The 15,137-nt window shown below is 47.5% G+C and overlaps 7 protein-coding genes across 7 annotated transcripts; 4 read left to right on the forward strand and 3 right to left on the reverse strand.

Annotated features, from left to right (window-relative positions):
- Window positions 1-269: 269 nt before the first annotated feature.
- abnA (putative extracellular endo-1,5-alpha-L-arabinase) lies at window positions 270-1,404 on the forward strand (the record flags this gene model as incomplete). Its single annotated transcript, XM_058466468.1, has 4 exons — window positions 270-536; window positions 592-1,068; window positions 1,125-1,210; window positions 1,269-1,404. 4 exons carry the CDS (start codon window positions 270-272, stop codon window positions 1,402-1,404), a joined length of 966 nt encoding a protein of 321 aa, XP_058314314.1.
- Window positions 1,405-1,693: 289 nt separating this feature from the next.
- Window positions 1,694-2,644, reverse strand: N7508_008405 (uncharacterized protein; the record flags this gene model as incomplete). Its single annotated transcript, XM_058466469.1, has 1 exon — window positions 1,694-2,644. The coding sequence occupies one exon, from the start codon at window positions 2,642-2,644 to the stop codon at window positions 1,694-1,696; it is 951 nt and encodes a 316-aa protein (XP_058314315.1).
- Window positions 2,645-3,010: 366 nt separating this feature from the next.
- On the forward strand, window positions 3,011-5,112 carry N7508_008406 (Zn(II)2Cys6 transcription factor domain-containing protein; the record flags this gene model as incomplete). Its single annotated transcript, XM_058466470.1, has 5 exons — window positions 3,011-3,063; window positions 3,114-3,150; window positions 3,197-4,886; window positions 4,945-4,947; window positions 5,093-5,112. 5 exons carry the CDS (start codon window positions 3,011-3,013, stop codon window positions 5,110-5,112), a joined length of 1,803 nt encoding a protein of 600 aa, XP_058314316.1.
- Window positions 5,113-5,810: 698 nt separating this feature from the next.
- On the reverse strand, window positions 5,811-7,450 carry N7508_008407 (uncharacterized protein; the record flags this gene model as incomplete). Its single annotated transcript, XM_058466471.1, has 5 exons — window positions 5,811-5,951; window positions 6,004-6,413; window positions 6,475-7,037; window positions 7,095-7,211; window positions 7,269-7,450. 5 exons carry the CDS (start codon window positions 7,448-7,450, stop codon window positions 5,811-5,813), a joined length of 1,413 nt encoding a protein of 470 aa, XP_058314317.1.
- Window positions 7,451-8,096: 646 nt separating this feature from the next.
- Window positions 8,097-9,122, forward strand: N7508_008408 (uncharacterized protein; the record flags this gene model as incomplete). Its single annotated transcript, XM_058466472.1, has 3 exons — window positions 8,097-8,696; window positions 8,753-8,792; window positions 8,854-9,122. The coding sequence occupies 3 exons, from the start codon at window positions 8,097-8,099 to the stop codon at window positions 9,120-9,122; spliced, it is 909 nt and encodes a 302-aa protein (XP_058314318.1).
- Window positions 9,123-9,707: 585 nt separating this feature from the next.
- N7508_008409 (LipA and NB-ARC domain protein) lies at window positions 9,708-13,947 on the forward strand (the record flags this gene model as incomplete). The annotated part of the gene is made up of 10 exons (XM_058466473.1): window positions 9,708-9,799; window positions 9,859-10,227; window positions 10,279-10,575; window positions 10,626-10,911; window positions 10,980-11,111; window positions 11,523-11,590; window positions 11,651-11,894; window positions 11,950-12,012; window positions 12,075-12,386; window positions 12,445-13,947. The coding sequence occupies 10 exons, from the start codon at window positions 9,708-9,710 to the stop codon at window positions 13,945-13,947; spliced, it is 3,366 nt and encodes a 1,121-aa protein (XP_058314319.1).
- A 209-nt stretch (window positions 13,948-14,156) lies between these two features.
- On the reverse strand, window positions 14,157-14,506 carry N7508_008410 (uncharacterized protein; the record flags this gene model as incomplete). Its single annotated transcript, XM_058466474.1, has 2 exons — window positions 14,157-14,187; window positions 14,244-14,506. The coding sequence occupies 2 exons, from the start codon at window positions 14,504-14,506 to the stop codon at window positions 14,157-14,159; spliced, it is 294 nt and encodes a 97-aa protein (XP_058314320.1).
- Between the last annotated feature and the right edge of the window lie 631 nt (window positions 14,507-15,137).

A 15,137-nucleotide genomic window follows, 5' to 3' on the forward strand; every position in this document is an offset into this window, starting at 1 on the left:
TTGGGAATTCCACCAGTCGGTGCTAGGGGTCCCTGTTTTTGGTGCAATTTCTGAAGTGCTCCAATCGGTTTAAATGAGCTCTGATAATTTTTCCTATTGCATGGACAGAACGTTGTCCGCGGAGCATCTCCGTGTATTGGTATGACAAGGCTCAAATTCCACGAATTGTGCTTTATGCAGGGTTTCGGGTGTTTCTATAACTAGCTCGTGGTATCCTCGCATTTCAGAGTAAATTCACTCTCTGTCCACGCTACGAAAGATCTTTTCCAATGCATCTGATGAAGGCTGTTAGGCCAGCGGTCTTGTTTGCGGCCTTGGCGCATGGATATGCGAACCCCGGAACATGCTCAGGGGCCTGCAATGTGCACGACCCGTCGTTGATCCAGAGATCCTCCGACAAGACCTATTTCCGTTTTTCTACTGGCAATAAGATCTCCTACGCAAAGGCCTCGTCTATCTCAGGACCATGGACGACTGTAGGGTCCATGCTTCCTTCTGGATCATCAATTGACCTTGCCGGTAACGATGACTTATGGGTAAGATCTTTGCACTGGCGCATTGCCACATATATATTCACGTCATGTTACTTAGGCACCTGACGCTCAAATTGTGAATGGTGCTTACCATGTTTACTATTCCGTTTCGAGCTTTGGATCGCAAAATTCAGCGATTGGATTAGCTACTTCCGCGACTATGGAGTCTGGTTCTTGGACTGACCATGGAAGTACTGGCATCGCCTCATCTTCTTCCAAAGCATACAATGCTATTGATGGTAATCTCTTCAATGATGGTGGCACCTACTACATGAACTTCGGCTCTTTCTGGCATGATATCTATCAAGCGCCAATGAATTCTGCTGCCACCAAAGTCGCATCATCGTCCTACAATTTGGCATATGACTCTTCCGGTACGCATGCTGTCGAGGGAGCTTACATGTACAAGTACGGCAACTACTATTATCTCTTTTACTCTGCTGGCATTTGTTGTGGCTATGATACATCTCGTCCTGCCAGTGGAGCAGAGTACAAGATCAAGGTCTGCAGGTCAACTTCAGCTACTAGTGGATTCGTACGTGTTTCAAGGCTTCACAAAATGTCGTTTTCTTTAGTTAACTTCGTTTCTAGGTTGACAAATCTGGTACTGCCTGTACAAGTGGTGGAGGTACAGTTGTCTTGGAAAGCCACGGCACAGTCTACGGCCCCGGTGGACAGTAAGTCATTGGATAATACCTTACGAAACGTCAAATCACCCAAATTAACAGCTCTCAGGGGAGTGTTTACCGATCCTACTTACGGCCCAGTGCTCTACTATCACTATGTTGATACCACAATTGGCTATGCTGACGGCCAAAAATTGTTTGGATGGAACGCGATTGATTTCTCCAGTGGGTGGCCTGTAGTCTAATCTGAACTTCCCAGCTGCGGTTCTACCCAATGATCTCGCCAGATCGGTTAGAGGGAAGCAGAATGTATGTGACAGTTCTTTCAGTTCAAGAATAAAGCCGGTCAATTCAAATCAGGATTTCATTCTACTTCCATTCTGCTTCCCGCGACACCTAATATTCAACCATAGCTTAGAGACATGAATGCCCATTTTGTTTCAGTCAAAAAGACCTAACCGTGAGGATCCGCACCGTAAAATTGTCAACTGCGACGAAGGTGAGGGTCTGGTGTATCACATGAAACCATTGACGCTATCCCCAGTAGAGCTTCATGTATTGCTCAACAGTTGTGGGCTGTGAAGGTGACAAGTTGAGTGTAGATGGCACAACAGATGCGCCACGTGAACAAACAATTTCCAGTTGACATTCCATACGAGGAATGACTTGTTCTGGGCGCATTGCTGACAGCCTTGCTCTAAGCTCATCTTCCTGCACCCTTCGGACCTCAATTGGATATCCAATATACCTTTCGCAGATACGTATTAGTTTCTCAAAGCCTAAGGTCTCGCCCGCCATTCCTAGCTCACGGCCACCCCACTGCTCTTTCATGTCCAGAGCTGCAACAACAAATCTGCCGACATCTCGGATGTCGGTCATTGTTATGTCAGGCATTCTATTATCACGTCGGACGGGAACTTCAACCCACGGCGGGCTGCTGTCTAGGTGAACCAGGAACGGACCCTCTTGAAATCCAGCCAGGGCATCCGCACGCTTTGCCTCCGGGCATCCTATCCCCAAATAGTTCATGAACATTCCGCACGGGAAACGGGCAGCATCAATTTTGCCTTGTTCGACCGATGCATGAACAGCGTTCCAAACTGTGTTCTTGGCGTTCAACAGGTCAACCATGGTGTGAGCGAATGATGTGAGTGCGAACTCAGACGGGGCAAAACGTTGGCAGCCAGCAGCCTCCGCAGCGTGGAGGAGATTCACCTGAGCTGTCACCCAGTCGGGCCCTGGGATAAGCAAGACACTGATGACTGCATGCACATCACTCAGCGCAAGCACCAGAGAGTCGTGAGAGTGATAGTCCACGCATCGCATGTCAACTCCACCATTTTGTGTATTGGATCCCTCTTCAGTTGGCGTTTTGTCCTTACGAGATAGTATAACCGGGGTATACCGGCCTTTGGTGGCTTGTAAGGCTGATACAATCGAACATCCTAAGGTCGGACTAGTTCCACCGGCGATGGCGACACGCATTGTTGAAGATTGGGCAGACTATACAAGGAACGTGGACATCCCTACCTCAAGTGACTTGTTAGAACGTGATTGCAGGTATACGAGCGTTGGGGTTGGAATACATGACGTCATTATTCTCATACGCATCGAAAATAATCTGCGCAAGGGAAAGTCCAATATCCAAACAATGCCACGTGACCAAGCCTCGAGTCGAGCCGGTCTTGGCGCGGTTTCGCCTTGCTCTCTTCACTCGACCTTGAGCGCCACATATTTTACCTATTTCGTACGTTTCTCGAGCCAATGGCTGCACTACTATGATCCACTCGGACATTTCTCGATATTGCAGAAGCCTCGACACGACACCTTTCCCCGCTTTCTGTTCTTTCAATGACGGGAAAGCGCAAGTCCCGAGGACGGGGTCTTCGAGCCACTACCGGCTGGTACGCATATTTCCAGATTAAGTTGACATCGCTCATGCATTCTACTCTAGTCTCATCTGCAAGCGACGTCATGTGAAATGTGACGAAGTACGGCCCCCTGCCTGAGTCGATGCCTCATATCTAACCATCTCAGGCACATCCACAATGTGGCCCTTGCGTCAAGGGCAATCGACCTTGCGTATATGCGTCCAAAGACACAACTCCCATTACCTCAAAGCATGGGCACTTGACTCGATCCCCGAATAGTGACACCCTTTCACAGAATGATCCTGCTCAACCCCACGTTCATGCTCCACTGCAAATACTTGTTGATGCCTGTGATCAAGAGCAGATTTCGCAACAAGAGAGGCACCGTCATGGACTGCATGCCTCTCATGCTTCTCCTGTAACGGCCAGAGATATTGAGCCCCCCGGTCCAACTTTATCGGCCTATCAAAACTCCGATTCACCACGTAGCCTTGCCCTGTCGCCCGGAACCGACAACTCAGTTAGCTCTACTCGGGCCGCGCCTCTGAGCTGGTTCGAGCTGCTAGCTAGGGATGCTGCAAATGCAGACACGGGCTTCTTGCTGTCACCTCTACAACGCTCTCCGAATGTGCAGGCAGTCGAGGACAAGACCGACCCGAGAAACAGTGCGAACTTACGGCCACGCAGCTGGAGAGAGCGAGAGAGTTTTCAAGCAGCAGCTTTCCCAAGGGTTTCTGGAATCGAACAACAAATATCTTCGCACACATTCGATGAAGAATCTTTCGTACCTAATGACTCTACTTCATGGACGACGGCTTTCCCTATTCCCCTGTCGGAGCTTGAGCGCCATATATTTACACATTTTGTGCGCTGTTCAAGTCAATGGCTGGACTTTTATGACCCCCTCAGGCATTTCTCTACTAACGTACCACATTTAGCATTACGGAGTCCTGGCTTGATGCGAGCGTTGCTAGCTTTTACAGCACGCCACATATCGCTCGAGTCTTCCGTGCCGGGACCCTTGGGCACTGTTGATTCTGTCGGGTCAGATGACAGACGTTCTTCACTATCTCAGACCCCGAACAACCTCAACACGGTCGACCGCAATGTGGCTGTGCAGTATTACTACGAAACTTTGCGTTGTTTAAACAAAGCAATGCGACATCCTTCATACGCTAGCAGCCACGAGGTAGTTGCGACCGCACTTCTCATAAGCGCGTTTGAGATGATCGACGGATCCAATCAGGATTGGGAGAGACATCTCAAGGGTGTCTTCTGGATTCAACGATTTCAAGACAACGATGGAGAGTCGGGCGGACTACGTCAGGCTGTTTGGTGGGCTTGGCTAAGACAGGATGTCTGGGTTGCTTTGAGAGAACGTCGTCGGGTTTTCAGCTTTTGGCAACCAAAGAAGCCCTTGTCGATTCTATCAGCTCCCGAACTCGCTACTCGGGCTACATGGCTTTTCGCACAATGTGTAAACTACGCATCCAAAGAGGAGCAAGATACAATGGAGCTTTCTCGGCGTCTTGAACGCGGTAGTGAATTGCTCTATCTTTTGCAGCAGTGGTACGAACATCTACCTCCAGAGTATGGTCCTCTTCCGGGCCTTTCTGAGACCCAAATATTCCCCCCAATCTGGATTCATCCATCACCCTATGCGGCTTCACTGCAAGTCCACAGCCTTTCTCGTATCCTAGTTATTCTTCACCGTCCTTCCTCCGGGGGACTTGAAGACTATCGTGCAGCCCAAAAGTTGCTGACATTATCTGTCAACACTATATGTGGCATTGCACGAACAGTGGATTCTGAAGATAGTGCGGCTAGTCTTATTTCACTGCAGTGCGTTTTTGGAGGTAAGTCTTCTTTCCGACTGACAGGTTACATGCAGACCTGATTACTGACTTCTTCCAGCGGGTATATGTGTTTATACCCCAAATGAACGGCTAGCACTCTTAGATCTCCTCGGCTCTCATCAAAGGCGCTTGCGTTGGCCTCGAGCATCGTTGCGGAAAGAACTTGAGCTAGAATATGCTAAGGATGAATATTCTGATTATGCTAGATGAAATGCGCACTGCTTAGGGTCAACACAATGCCTTTGATACATCCCAGCAGATCATATCCGATTTCTGGTTTGTCATCGACCTTGCTTTCTCCATGGCTTGCAACGTTCATGGCATAAGATCCCTGAGAGAGTCTCGGCTTGCTTCTGGTTACCAAAGCCCAGTCCTGAACGAGAACCCCGAACGAAATCATGCAGATGGACCTAAGGAGTCATTCAATCTTTGTATGCATGCTTCCAGTGCTTACTGGAAATTGCAAGATATTGCGCATTCATGCCCCATCTTTCTTCGGTTTCAATGACTACCCACTCAGCAACGATGTGCTGACTTTCAAGAACTCAACTAATTTATTATTCTTTCTTATGAGAGTTGACTCTTGCCTAAAAGAATATTCTTGCCATGTCTGATCATACATGAGAAGATCTATTATAGCCATAGTCTTCTCCGATATCAAAATCTACGAGAAGATCCAAACCCACCCAGAAAAGCGGTATCAAGTTTCAATTCAAAACCAGTTCAGCGAAGAGGTTGAAAAGACGGAGGCAGAAAGGCAGAAAGTTCATAGCATAGTGTTGTTTCTGGAACCTGGATATGAGCTATAAAAGTTCACATACCTTGAAGATATCCAGAGTGTGACTAGAAATTCACATAGCAATCTGTGAGAACCTACACGGCGCAATTTGGAGCAAATCAATTAATCCCTTGATCTTTTTTTCATCAGTTATCTATCACCGAGCAAGCCTGGCGACGAAACCAAATATGTAGCAAAATGAAAACAACAATGCCTAATGCTAGCATGGCGAAAATCACAGCAAATCCCATGAGAAATTTCGGCTCATCGCTATCAGGAAAGAGATACTGTGATATAGTCAGCTCTAGCCCTTCAAATTCAAAGAGGTTTAGCGCATACCGAGCCATAAATCTGTGCTAGATTTCCTGACGCGTTGACCAAAGCCAGGCTTGCACCTCGGGCCTCCGGATTCATTCCGGCAAAGGCAGAAGAGGCATAGGCCAAGGTACCTCCATTTGTGGCCCAGAGTCCCGCGGCCATCAATATCAGAAGAAAATATCGCGTCGTGAAGTTATAAACTGCGCAAACTGCGATTGAGCAGGCCAGCGAAAAGGACAGCCAGGCTGCAATGACCATTCCGCGCCATGTTGGAATCTTGTCACTGAAATAAGCAGTTATTCCGGTACATACAAATGCCACTCCATAGATTGGGACGGTAAGAAAATTGATTTTTCCGTTGACGCATGTCCAAAGAGTCCCTTGACTAATGTAGGATAAAAATATGAAAGAGTACTGGATCCAACGATGACCTGTGGACGGTTAAAGTCACTAAATAAGAAACCTAATGAAAAGGTAGAAACTAAGTGACACTCACCATGTAACCGATTGTAAATGCCCAAGTACGCCAATCTTTCACCGACACAAAAATGGCCTGCCAGTGTGTCAGCCGCTCGCTATCCTCTGTGATCGCAGTGACGATTTCGGTGGCTAGACGAGCCACTGCAATCTCCCTCTCGCGGGCCGAAAGCCTCTTTGAAGTGGCTGGAAAGTCAGGCAAGATGAACAAAGATATCAACGCGACACCTATGGTTGCCGCGCCTTCCACAATAAAAAGCCATCGCCATCCACGTATTCCATGGACTCCCTCAAGATTGTTGACAATAACAGCAGCTAATATTCCGCCAAATGCACCGGATAATATGGCCGCAGAGATATATACCCCGAACCTCTTGGACTGCTCTGTACGCTTATACCACGAGGAAAGGACTAGCAACACGCCAGGTGCAAACCCTGCTTCAACACATCCGATAATGACCCGAAGGGCAACAAGATGCTTGAAATCCTTGATCGCTGCCATCACACAGGTCAGTACCCCCCAAGTCACCATTATTGCTGGAAGGAAGATGGATGGACGGGAGCGGCTTAGCACCAGACTGTTTAGGTTGACTCGTTAGTATGAAACAAGGTTAATTCAATGAAGGCTAACAGACTTGCTCGGGACTTCAAAAACCACATAGCCAACAAAGAACACCAACAATGCTGTGGAATATTGACTGGAGGTGAGGTTGAGGTCTGATTCCATTCCTGAAATCTTCGCGTTGCCAATACTTTGAGTCGCGAAGTTAGCTTTTTACTAAGAAGGGTATTGGATAGATATCACATACTTGGTGCGATCCATGTAGGAAAGAAGATACATGATCCAGATTGTAGGAAGTAGAGTGAGATCTATCTTCTGGACAAGAGCTCTCTCCTCCTTGGGAGAGAAAGATGATTCATCGTGCATGCTGGCATGTTCGATCTGTTCGGACGCGGCCTTTGCCATGTCCTTCATGCCCGAAGAATCCATTAAGTTCAAAATGAAAGGTTACGGTGCACAGAGAGGGGGTGTTATTTTTCCGACACTTGTCGCGCGTGGCCCATGGTATTTATCTCAAGTCTCCGATCCCTATTTATTATAGAGTAACCCTTTGATATGCACAACAGCTTCCACCGCAAAATACCCCACAAACCTTATCTCTGCCTCGTGTCGAGCTCGTAACGAGGACGAAAATCCGGGGTCTATGATGGTTGCATTCTGTTATATCGGCAGTTTGTTTTAGGCTATTATCCGGGTCAGATCAAGAAAGTCTGGATATAAATTGGTTACTGACTGAGTAGATCCAACCATTCCTAAGTCTGTGGAGTATCAACAGCCCAATCTGATCAATTTATCCCGAAGCTAGTATGGAGAAGAGTCAAGAGAGTGAGTAAATCCGTCGCCCGAGGACTTTATCGTATAGAAACATGCTGTAACAGGATTTTGTCCTTTCAAAGAAATGCATGGGGTCATGCCTCGAGCCGAAGTCCTGTCTCAACCCCCACACCTTCATGCGGGAGGGGTTGACGCATGTGCTATTGCTCACTGTGCTTTAGTATTAATTATGTAGGTCCCTATTCTATATTTATTTTTCTTTCACTTGTTTAAGCACCGTGTTCTCTTCCCCTTTCTGACCATGCCACCCGTTGCAACTGAAAATATCGCGTCAGACGCCACTAGGTCTGAGGCGCCTGCGCCATATCTAAGTACCATGCCCGCAAATAATTTCAGCTGGCAAATTACTCTGGCACAAAAGGTTGTTGCCATCACTGGTGCCAATCGTGGTATTGGCCTTGGTATTGCCGAAGTCTGTTTGGCAAATTCAGCGAAAGCCGTTTACTCATTGGATCTAATGGAGCCGGGAGAGGACTTTGCCGCTCTACAGAAACGATACCCAAACTTCCAGTTTATACAAACCGACGTTACATCAGAGCAAAGTGTGGAGAAAGCCATCAACCAAGTCGTTGAAGCGACTGGTCGCATTGACGGGCTGGTGGCCAACGCAGGCATGACCAAACATCAACCCGCTCTCAAATTTGACCGCCCCGAGCTAGAACAGTTGTTCAGCCTTAATGTGAGTCTCTTCCTGCTTGATTGGCTGGTTGATCGTCTGATCCGTGGCCAGGTGTTCGGTGCCTACTTCTGTGCCCAAATTGCAGCGCGCAAGTTTATCGAGCTCGGTGTTAAGGGCTCTATTGTAATGACATCAAGTATGACTTCGTATCGACCAAACCGAGTAAGTATGAGACCTATATGCAGCTAGCTATGTCACATTAGCTCATTTTTCTCTAGGCGGCACCTTCTGCGCCATATGGAGCAACCAAAGCTGCCGGTAAGTGCTTACTGTGATCATTTATAAAACTATCACTCATGAGATGCTTGCCTGCTTTTAGTTCGAAACATGTGCCATACCCTTGCAATGGAGTGGAGCAAGCATGGCATTCGCGTCAACAGCATTTCCCCGGGATTCGTACGAACCGCTATGACCTATTACGTGGAGACTGCCCCGGACTGGGATCTCAAGATGCAATACTATGGCGGCATGCCTCGCTTAGCTGATCCACGAGAGCTCGGTGGAGCCTATGTGTACCTATTGAGCGAGGCAAGTTCCTATACTACTGGTATTGACATCCCAATCGCGGGAATTGTTGGCGCGTGGTGAACATTGTTGCTTAAAATTAATGTGAAATCTACATTATTGTCGCGTACCCTACCGCTCTATACATTCTTCTCTATTTGCAAGTCATGTATTGCCCCACCTACCTACGGAATGTTGCGAAAGTAAAGATACTCATCAGCATTACTTTCTCTGTGCCCCTTTCGTCGTATTATAGTGTATGAGCTCCTTCTGTCCTTGTCATCTATAATTTGGTTTAGGTATTCCTAGGATCTGTTGTATGAGGATGGATCTATGCAGGGACTTGTATTCGTTTATGGTCACATTAAAACAGATTCATGTTTCAACCTGGAAGGAGCAAAGAGGCCACCACGAAATCAGAATCCAGAGCTTCCGAACAAGTCGATAGTCCCAGCATCATATGATATCGAATTACCTTTCATATGTATGCTTCTACAAGGGGTTTTTTTTCTCTACTTCGCGCCACGCACCTCGGCGACATCCGACTCGGCCGAATAGTACTCGAGGCAGCCGCCGGTCGCCTCTATTATTTTCATCTTCAATGTTTCCAGCTACTGCGATTTACGGACCGATCGCATTTCTGCAGTTTGATGCAAGAAATCAAATTCAATGGCTAAACAAGCTAAGACGGCCTCTCAGGCAAGAGGCCCCGCGAAGTACAACGTTGGGTGGAGACGCGTGGTGCGGAATTTCAGTCCATCGTATGTCTTCAGCAGTAATGGGATTGCTCCCAGCTAATAAATGCATTTCTGCCCTCTAGATGGTTTTCTGTGACTATGGGCACAGGTATAGTGTCAGTGTTGGTGAATTCGGTGCCTTTCGATACCTCAGTGCTGTATTATACATCTATTGTCTTTTTTATGCTCAATGGAGTTTTGTTTTTGTTGGCATCGGTCACTTCCATTCTTCGGTACACGTTGTATCCTGAGATATGGCGAGTGATGATACAAGATCCGACCAACTCGCTGTTTCTAGCAACAATTCCCATGGGATTCGCTACACTCATCGAGATGTGGGTTTTTGTTTGTGTGCCACTATGGGGGGAATGGAGTATCACTGTTGCATGGGCTTTATGGATGGTGGATGTGGCAGCGGCCGCTTCTGTTACGCTGTCGCTATCCTTTATACTGTCTGCGCCTAGTCCCAAAATCTGGATTCGCTCATTCTAACCTCCTCGCAGAATATCCCAACGCTATATTACCTCGCTCGATCGGATCACTGCGCTTCAACTATTGCCTATTGCCGCCACCATTGTGGCAGCTGGTGCTGGTGCAGAAATTGCTAATATTCTACCAAACAAGCAGCACGCGTTGGGAACTTTACTTGTGTCCTTAATCCTGTGGGGCATGGGCACTCCCTTGGCAATTGCCGTATTGGTGATCTACTATCAGCGACTAGCAGTACACAAGCTTCCACCGAGGGAAATGATCGTGAGCTGCTTTCTACCCTTGGGACCTCTTGGGTTTGGTGGTTTTGGGTAAGCTTAATGCCTATAAGTCTCTGGAACCCCTGCTCATACGCCACTAGTATCATTTATATGGGCAAAGTGGCACGGGGGCTGTTGCAGGACCCTCAAATTCTAGATCCCATTGCGGGCCGAATGGCATATGTCTTGGGTGTTTTCACATCCCTGCTGATGTGGAGTTTTGCCTTGGTCTGGCTCGTGTTTGCTCTGGCCACTGTTTTGTACAGCTCTCCATTTCCTTTCAATATGGGCTGGTGGGGATTTACGTTTCCTCTGGGCGTTTATGCGGCGAACACAATGCAATTGGGTATTGAACTAGATCTCATGTTTTTCAAAGTTTTTGGAACCGTGAGTCTTTTCGTTTCACTTACCATTGCTTCAATCGGTCAAATAATAGCTACTAATTTTGTTCACAGGTTTTAAGCGGCGCTGTTTTGTTACTCTGGTCTGTAGTGGCCTCAAGGACAGCACATGGAGCATGGCGCGGTACTCTGTTTAGTGCTCCGTGTTTACGAAACCTGGTGCTCAAGGAAGAAGGGGGTGAGCGGGTTGGCGATCGGCGCGCATAGGAATCATAAGCTGCGACTTGTCTATTCCATCTTATACAGCAACCAATGCCAGGTGTTTATGCATCGCATCGGATAACTCCGCAGTCTCTCAAATAGGCCATATTCAACGAGGTAATTTTAGCCGATTTTGAAGTCCGGATCTGATAGGCTGTGCATCGGACTAAATACCTCGCCCTTTTGCCAAGAAGTAAGCAGAACAATCACCTGTTCAGCTTGCTTTCGTATTTGTTTTCCCATCTTTCTTAATTTGCTATCTCTGAATAGACGGACACTTGTTTTGATCGATTTTTTATTGCGCATATCCGTCTCGGTACCGTCTGTGAAGTTTTCAATATGGTAAGCCTTTGGTGTGTTTCTATACTGATAGAGACAGGTCTAAAATGAATACAGGATCCGGGGGAATTTGAGTTTCCTTTCTTGCAGGAGGTCTTCTCTCCTATCGAAGCGCACAAGGTCGAGTATGAGCCTCCCCAACGAAGACAACATGTGAAGACATTCTAAGCAGGCTCTCTCTTCAGCTTTGTCTTTGTTCATGGCTTGAATCCCCGGGGCCGGAGTGATCATCCGTTTGAAACTTGGACGCATGCCAATGGAAAGTTTTGGCCGAAAGACTTCCTTGCCCAGGATATTCCATATGCTCGGGTCTTTGTATATGGCTACAATTCAAGCATCACGCATCCTCAGACTATGTCCACGGCAAGCATCAAGGACCATGCTAATACCCTGCTGAATCTTCTTGATATGGAACGAACTCCTCAGATGGTAAATCAAAGCTCTACCAAGCGACATTATACCCAGGATCTGATTCATATCTCAGGGAACAGTTCCACCAAGGGTGATATTCATTGGACATAGTTTGGGTGGCTTGGTGATCAAGCAGGTCAGTTCCTTCTCGTTCATTCTTTCTTATAATTTGGCTCACACATCCATTTTGTGTTTTAGGCTCTTCTTAATGCCAAAGAAGATCCAAAGTATACGGCTATTCGCTCGGCAACCTCCGGTCTTGTTTTCTTTGGGACACCTCATCGTGGTGCAAAGGCTGTGGAACTTGGGAAGATTGCAGCCCGTGTAGCCCGATTTGTCTCAAAAGGCCACGCCAGCAATGATCTCCTCGACTGTTTGGAACATAATTCACTCTTTACGAGACAGATGACCGATAGATTCCGGCATCAACTAGAGGATTATCGTGTTGTCAGTTTTATCGAAGGAAAAGAGGTGCAATTGGGCGGAGCAGGTCCGGCATCCATCAGCCATGTAAGTATTTGCCAAAGATCCCATTTCCATGGTGGAGTACTAATATATGGACTTGAAGCTAGTTGTAGATGAAGAGTCGGCTGTGCTCGGGCTTTCTGGCCTCCGCGAAACCCAGCTGAAGCTCGACGCAGATCACTCGCAGATGTGCAAAGTCGGTACTCGGGGGCCTATGTACCGCTTGATCAAGGGTAATATCAAGCAGTTGGTCGACCAAGCACTTTTTTCCGAGCATGGCTTCATTCCACAGCCTATGTCGCAAAGTGCTGGGCCTAGTCCACCACCGATACCACCACGCCTACACTCCAATAGCAGCACGCCATATCAAACGCAAGGACGGTTACCCCCAACAACTCAAAGAGTTACCGGAGTAATTTTCACTCCCTCGGACAATGATCCACGATCTATTCGCTCCGCGGAACTTAAGAATCTTGCTCGATGGGATGAGGCTCGAACAGTGGAGTATGAGATTTTCCAAGAACATCTGCGCACCCTCGGACCAGACCATTTTAGCACATTATCAGTGGCTTACAACTTAGCTTTCATTGAACTGGAGACCCACTATTTGGCCAAGTCCCACGAGTGGTGTCAATGGGTGTCTGATAATGTCCAGCGTGTATTCGGGGGCAAGCATCCCCTTACAATGAAGACAGAAAGTCTGATCGCGGAGATTCTTTGTCAACAGGGCAAGCATCAAGAGGCAGAGTCTGTTTGTGCAAATGTGCTGGCGCGTCAGCAAATCAATATCGGCGAGGAACACTTGGATACCTGCGACACTCGACGGCGTCTAGCAGGAACGTATCATTCCCTAGGTCGTCGGGAAAACGCCATCATGGCCGCTGAAAAGCTCACAGAAACTCTTAAGCGCCTACTTGGAGAAACGCATATTCGTGTATTTGCCTCGGCGCTGGATACCTTGGAATACATCATCAGCAACCAATCCGGTGATAGAAATACACTGATCGCCATGCGGTTCCAGCCCGATGTGCAGCAAGCCGTGGAAATGCTGAGCCAAATATATGAGGAGCTTCGTCTGGGACTAGGTCCTGGGCATCCGTATTCCATTCGTGCTCTCTGTCTCTATGGCCGCGGGCAGAGCTTTGTGCAACAGGGTATGGAAGCATCGGAAACCCTTCGCCGAGCCCTTGCTAGTGCGGAGGAGACATTGGGACCCGACCACCCGCTGACGATGGATATCGTGGGAAATATCGGTGTTATGTATGCCGTGCAGGGTGGCCTCCAAGTCGCTTTCGGCAACACCCGTGTGGAAGAAGCCTTTCCCTGGTTGATACGATATCTTAACTGGGTCGAACATCGCAGAGGAAAGGAGAATCCAGAAGCACAGTCAGCATTAGAATTGCTGGCTACTTTGCATTTCAATGCGAGGGAGTACGAGCCTGCCCAGCAATATTTCGAGCGCCTGGTTATCGCATACCGAGGCAATCCGACTGCCCTCGAGCGCATCAATAGTCATTTGCAATTGTGTCGCGCGAACACCATGCTCACCCGCCGAAGCCTTGGGTCTGGTATAGGAGGATTTCTTTCCTCTTTGCAGAAATATTGACTGGATCTTCTGCCGTACATATCATTCTATACTCCGACACTACACATAGCAAATGTTCGCAATATTACTCCGTATATGGGAGGAACCCATGGTTTAATCTTAGATTTATCTTTCAATCACATTTATTCATGTTGTGTGTATTTCCAATATTTCGGCGAAGGGTATCATTGTGTTTTCTGAAGTCACTCATGCCGATCGATTTAGTCCGCTTAGTTGGAGACCTTATCGGGGACATGCTTGCTATACAGTATATCAGCGCTGCCTTCTGCCACGTTATTTCCGATTTCAGAACTTACCCAGTGGCCTTCTCGAACTGCTCCCGGCCAGTGTCGGTGATCTTCTCGTTGGTTGAGCGCATCTTGGCGGGGTCAACCTTGCCCCCACCGAACTTCTTCTCGGCTCCATCGAGTGCTGGAATTGTCAGCTTGAACTTCGTGACACCTTTGCAGTGAAGCTCACCCTTGTCAGCATAGTCCTCTTGGCCAGTGGAACCGGAGCTGGAGCCAGAGTGAGAGCTCTTGCCGCCGAGCTTGGAAGCGAGTCCAGAAAGCTTATCCATGATGAATAATATGGGTGTATGATGTTAAGAGTTATAGCTTTTAAGTTTACTACAGGGAGGGCAATGGCCTTTATATAGGGCTTTGGAACTCTCGGATCGAAGATCCAATATAACGCGCATAAACAAGATCCGGATGTACATATCCATGTGGAATGCGTCATTGTGCTCGGATCATTTTGGTTTGCCCCGCAGAACGTATCATTCGTGTCTCATGCTGGATCTAGATAGGCTAAGACAGTTTGAACAAGGATGGTTCAGGAGGTTTGAGGTCATATGGAGATCCTCATCTTGAATGTCTTGGTGAGATCATACAGTGACGTCATGTATGTTGGTCTCTTTTGTGTCTCGGGCAATAAGGCACCAAGGCAGCACATTCAGACATGACACAGATAACGAACGTATTTCGCATGCGAGTGGGCCACCTCAAAACACCATACTAAGTAGGATAACTTACAACTCGATATCTCGACAACCCCGTTTTGTATTGTTAAATTGCTTGTCAATAGCTATTGATAAGAGTTTTCAGCCTCATATATCAGGTTCAAGGAAATCGATAGGCTAAATACCACATAGATAGCATGAGGCTACAATGGGCAGTCCTTATAGACCATAGACCACCGTTATTCAGATA

The sequence above is a fragment of the Penicillium antarcticum genome, assembly GCF_028974205.1.
Source record: "Penicillium antarcticum strain IBT 31339 chromosome Unknown utg000009l_segment0_segment0, whole genome shotgun sequence".
Lineage (NCBI taxonomy): Eukaryota > Fungi > Ascomycota > Eurotiomycetes > Eurotiales > Aspergillaceae > Penicillium > Penicillium antarcticum.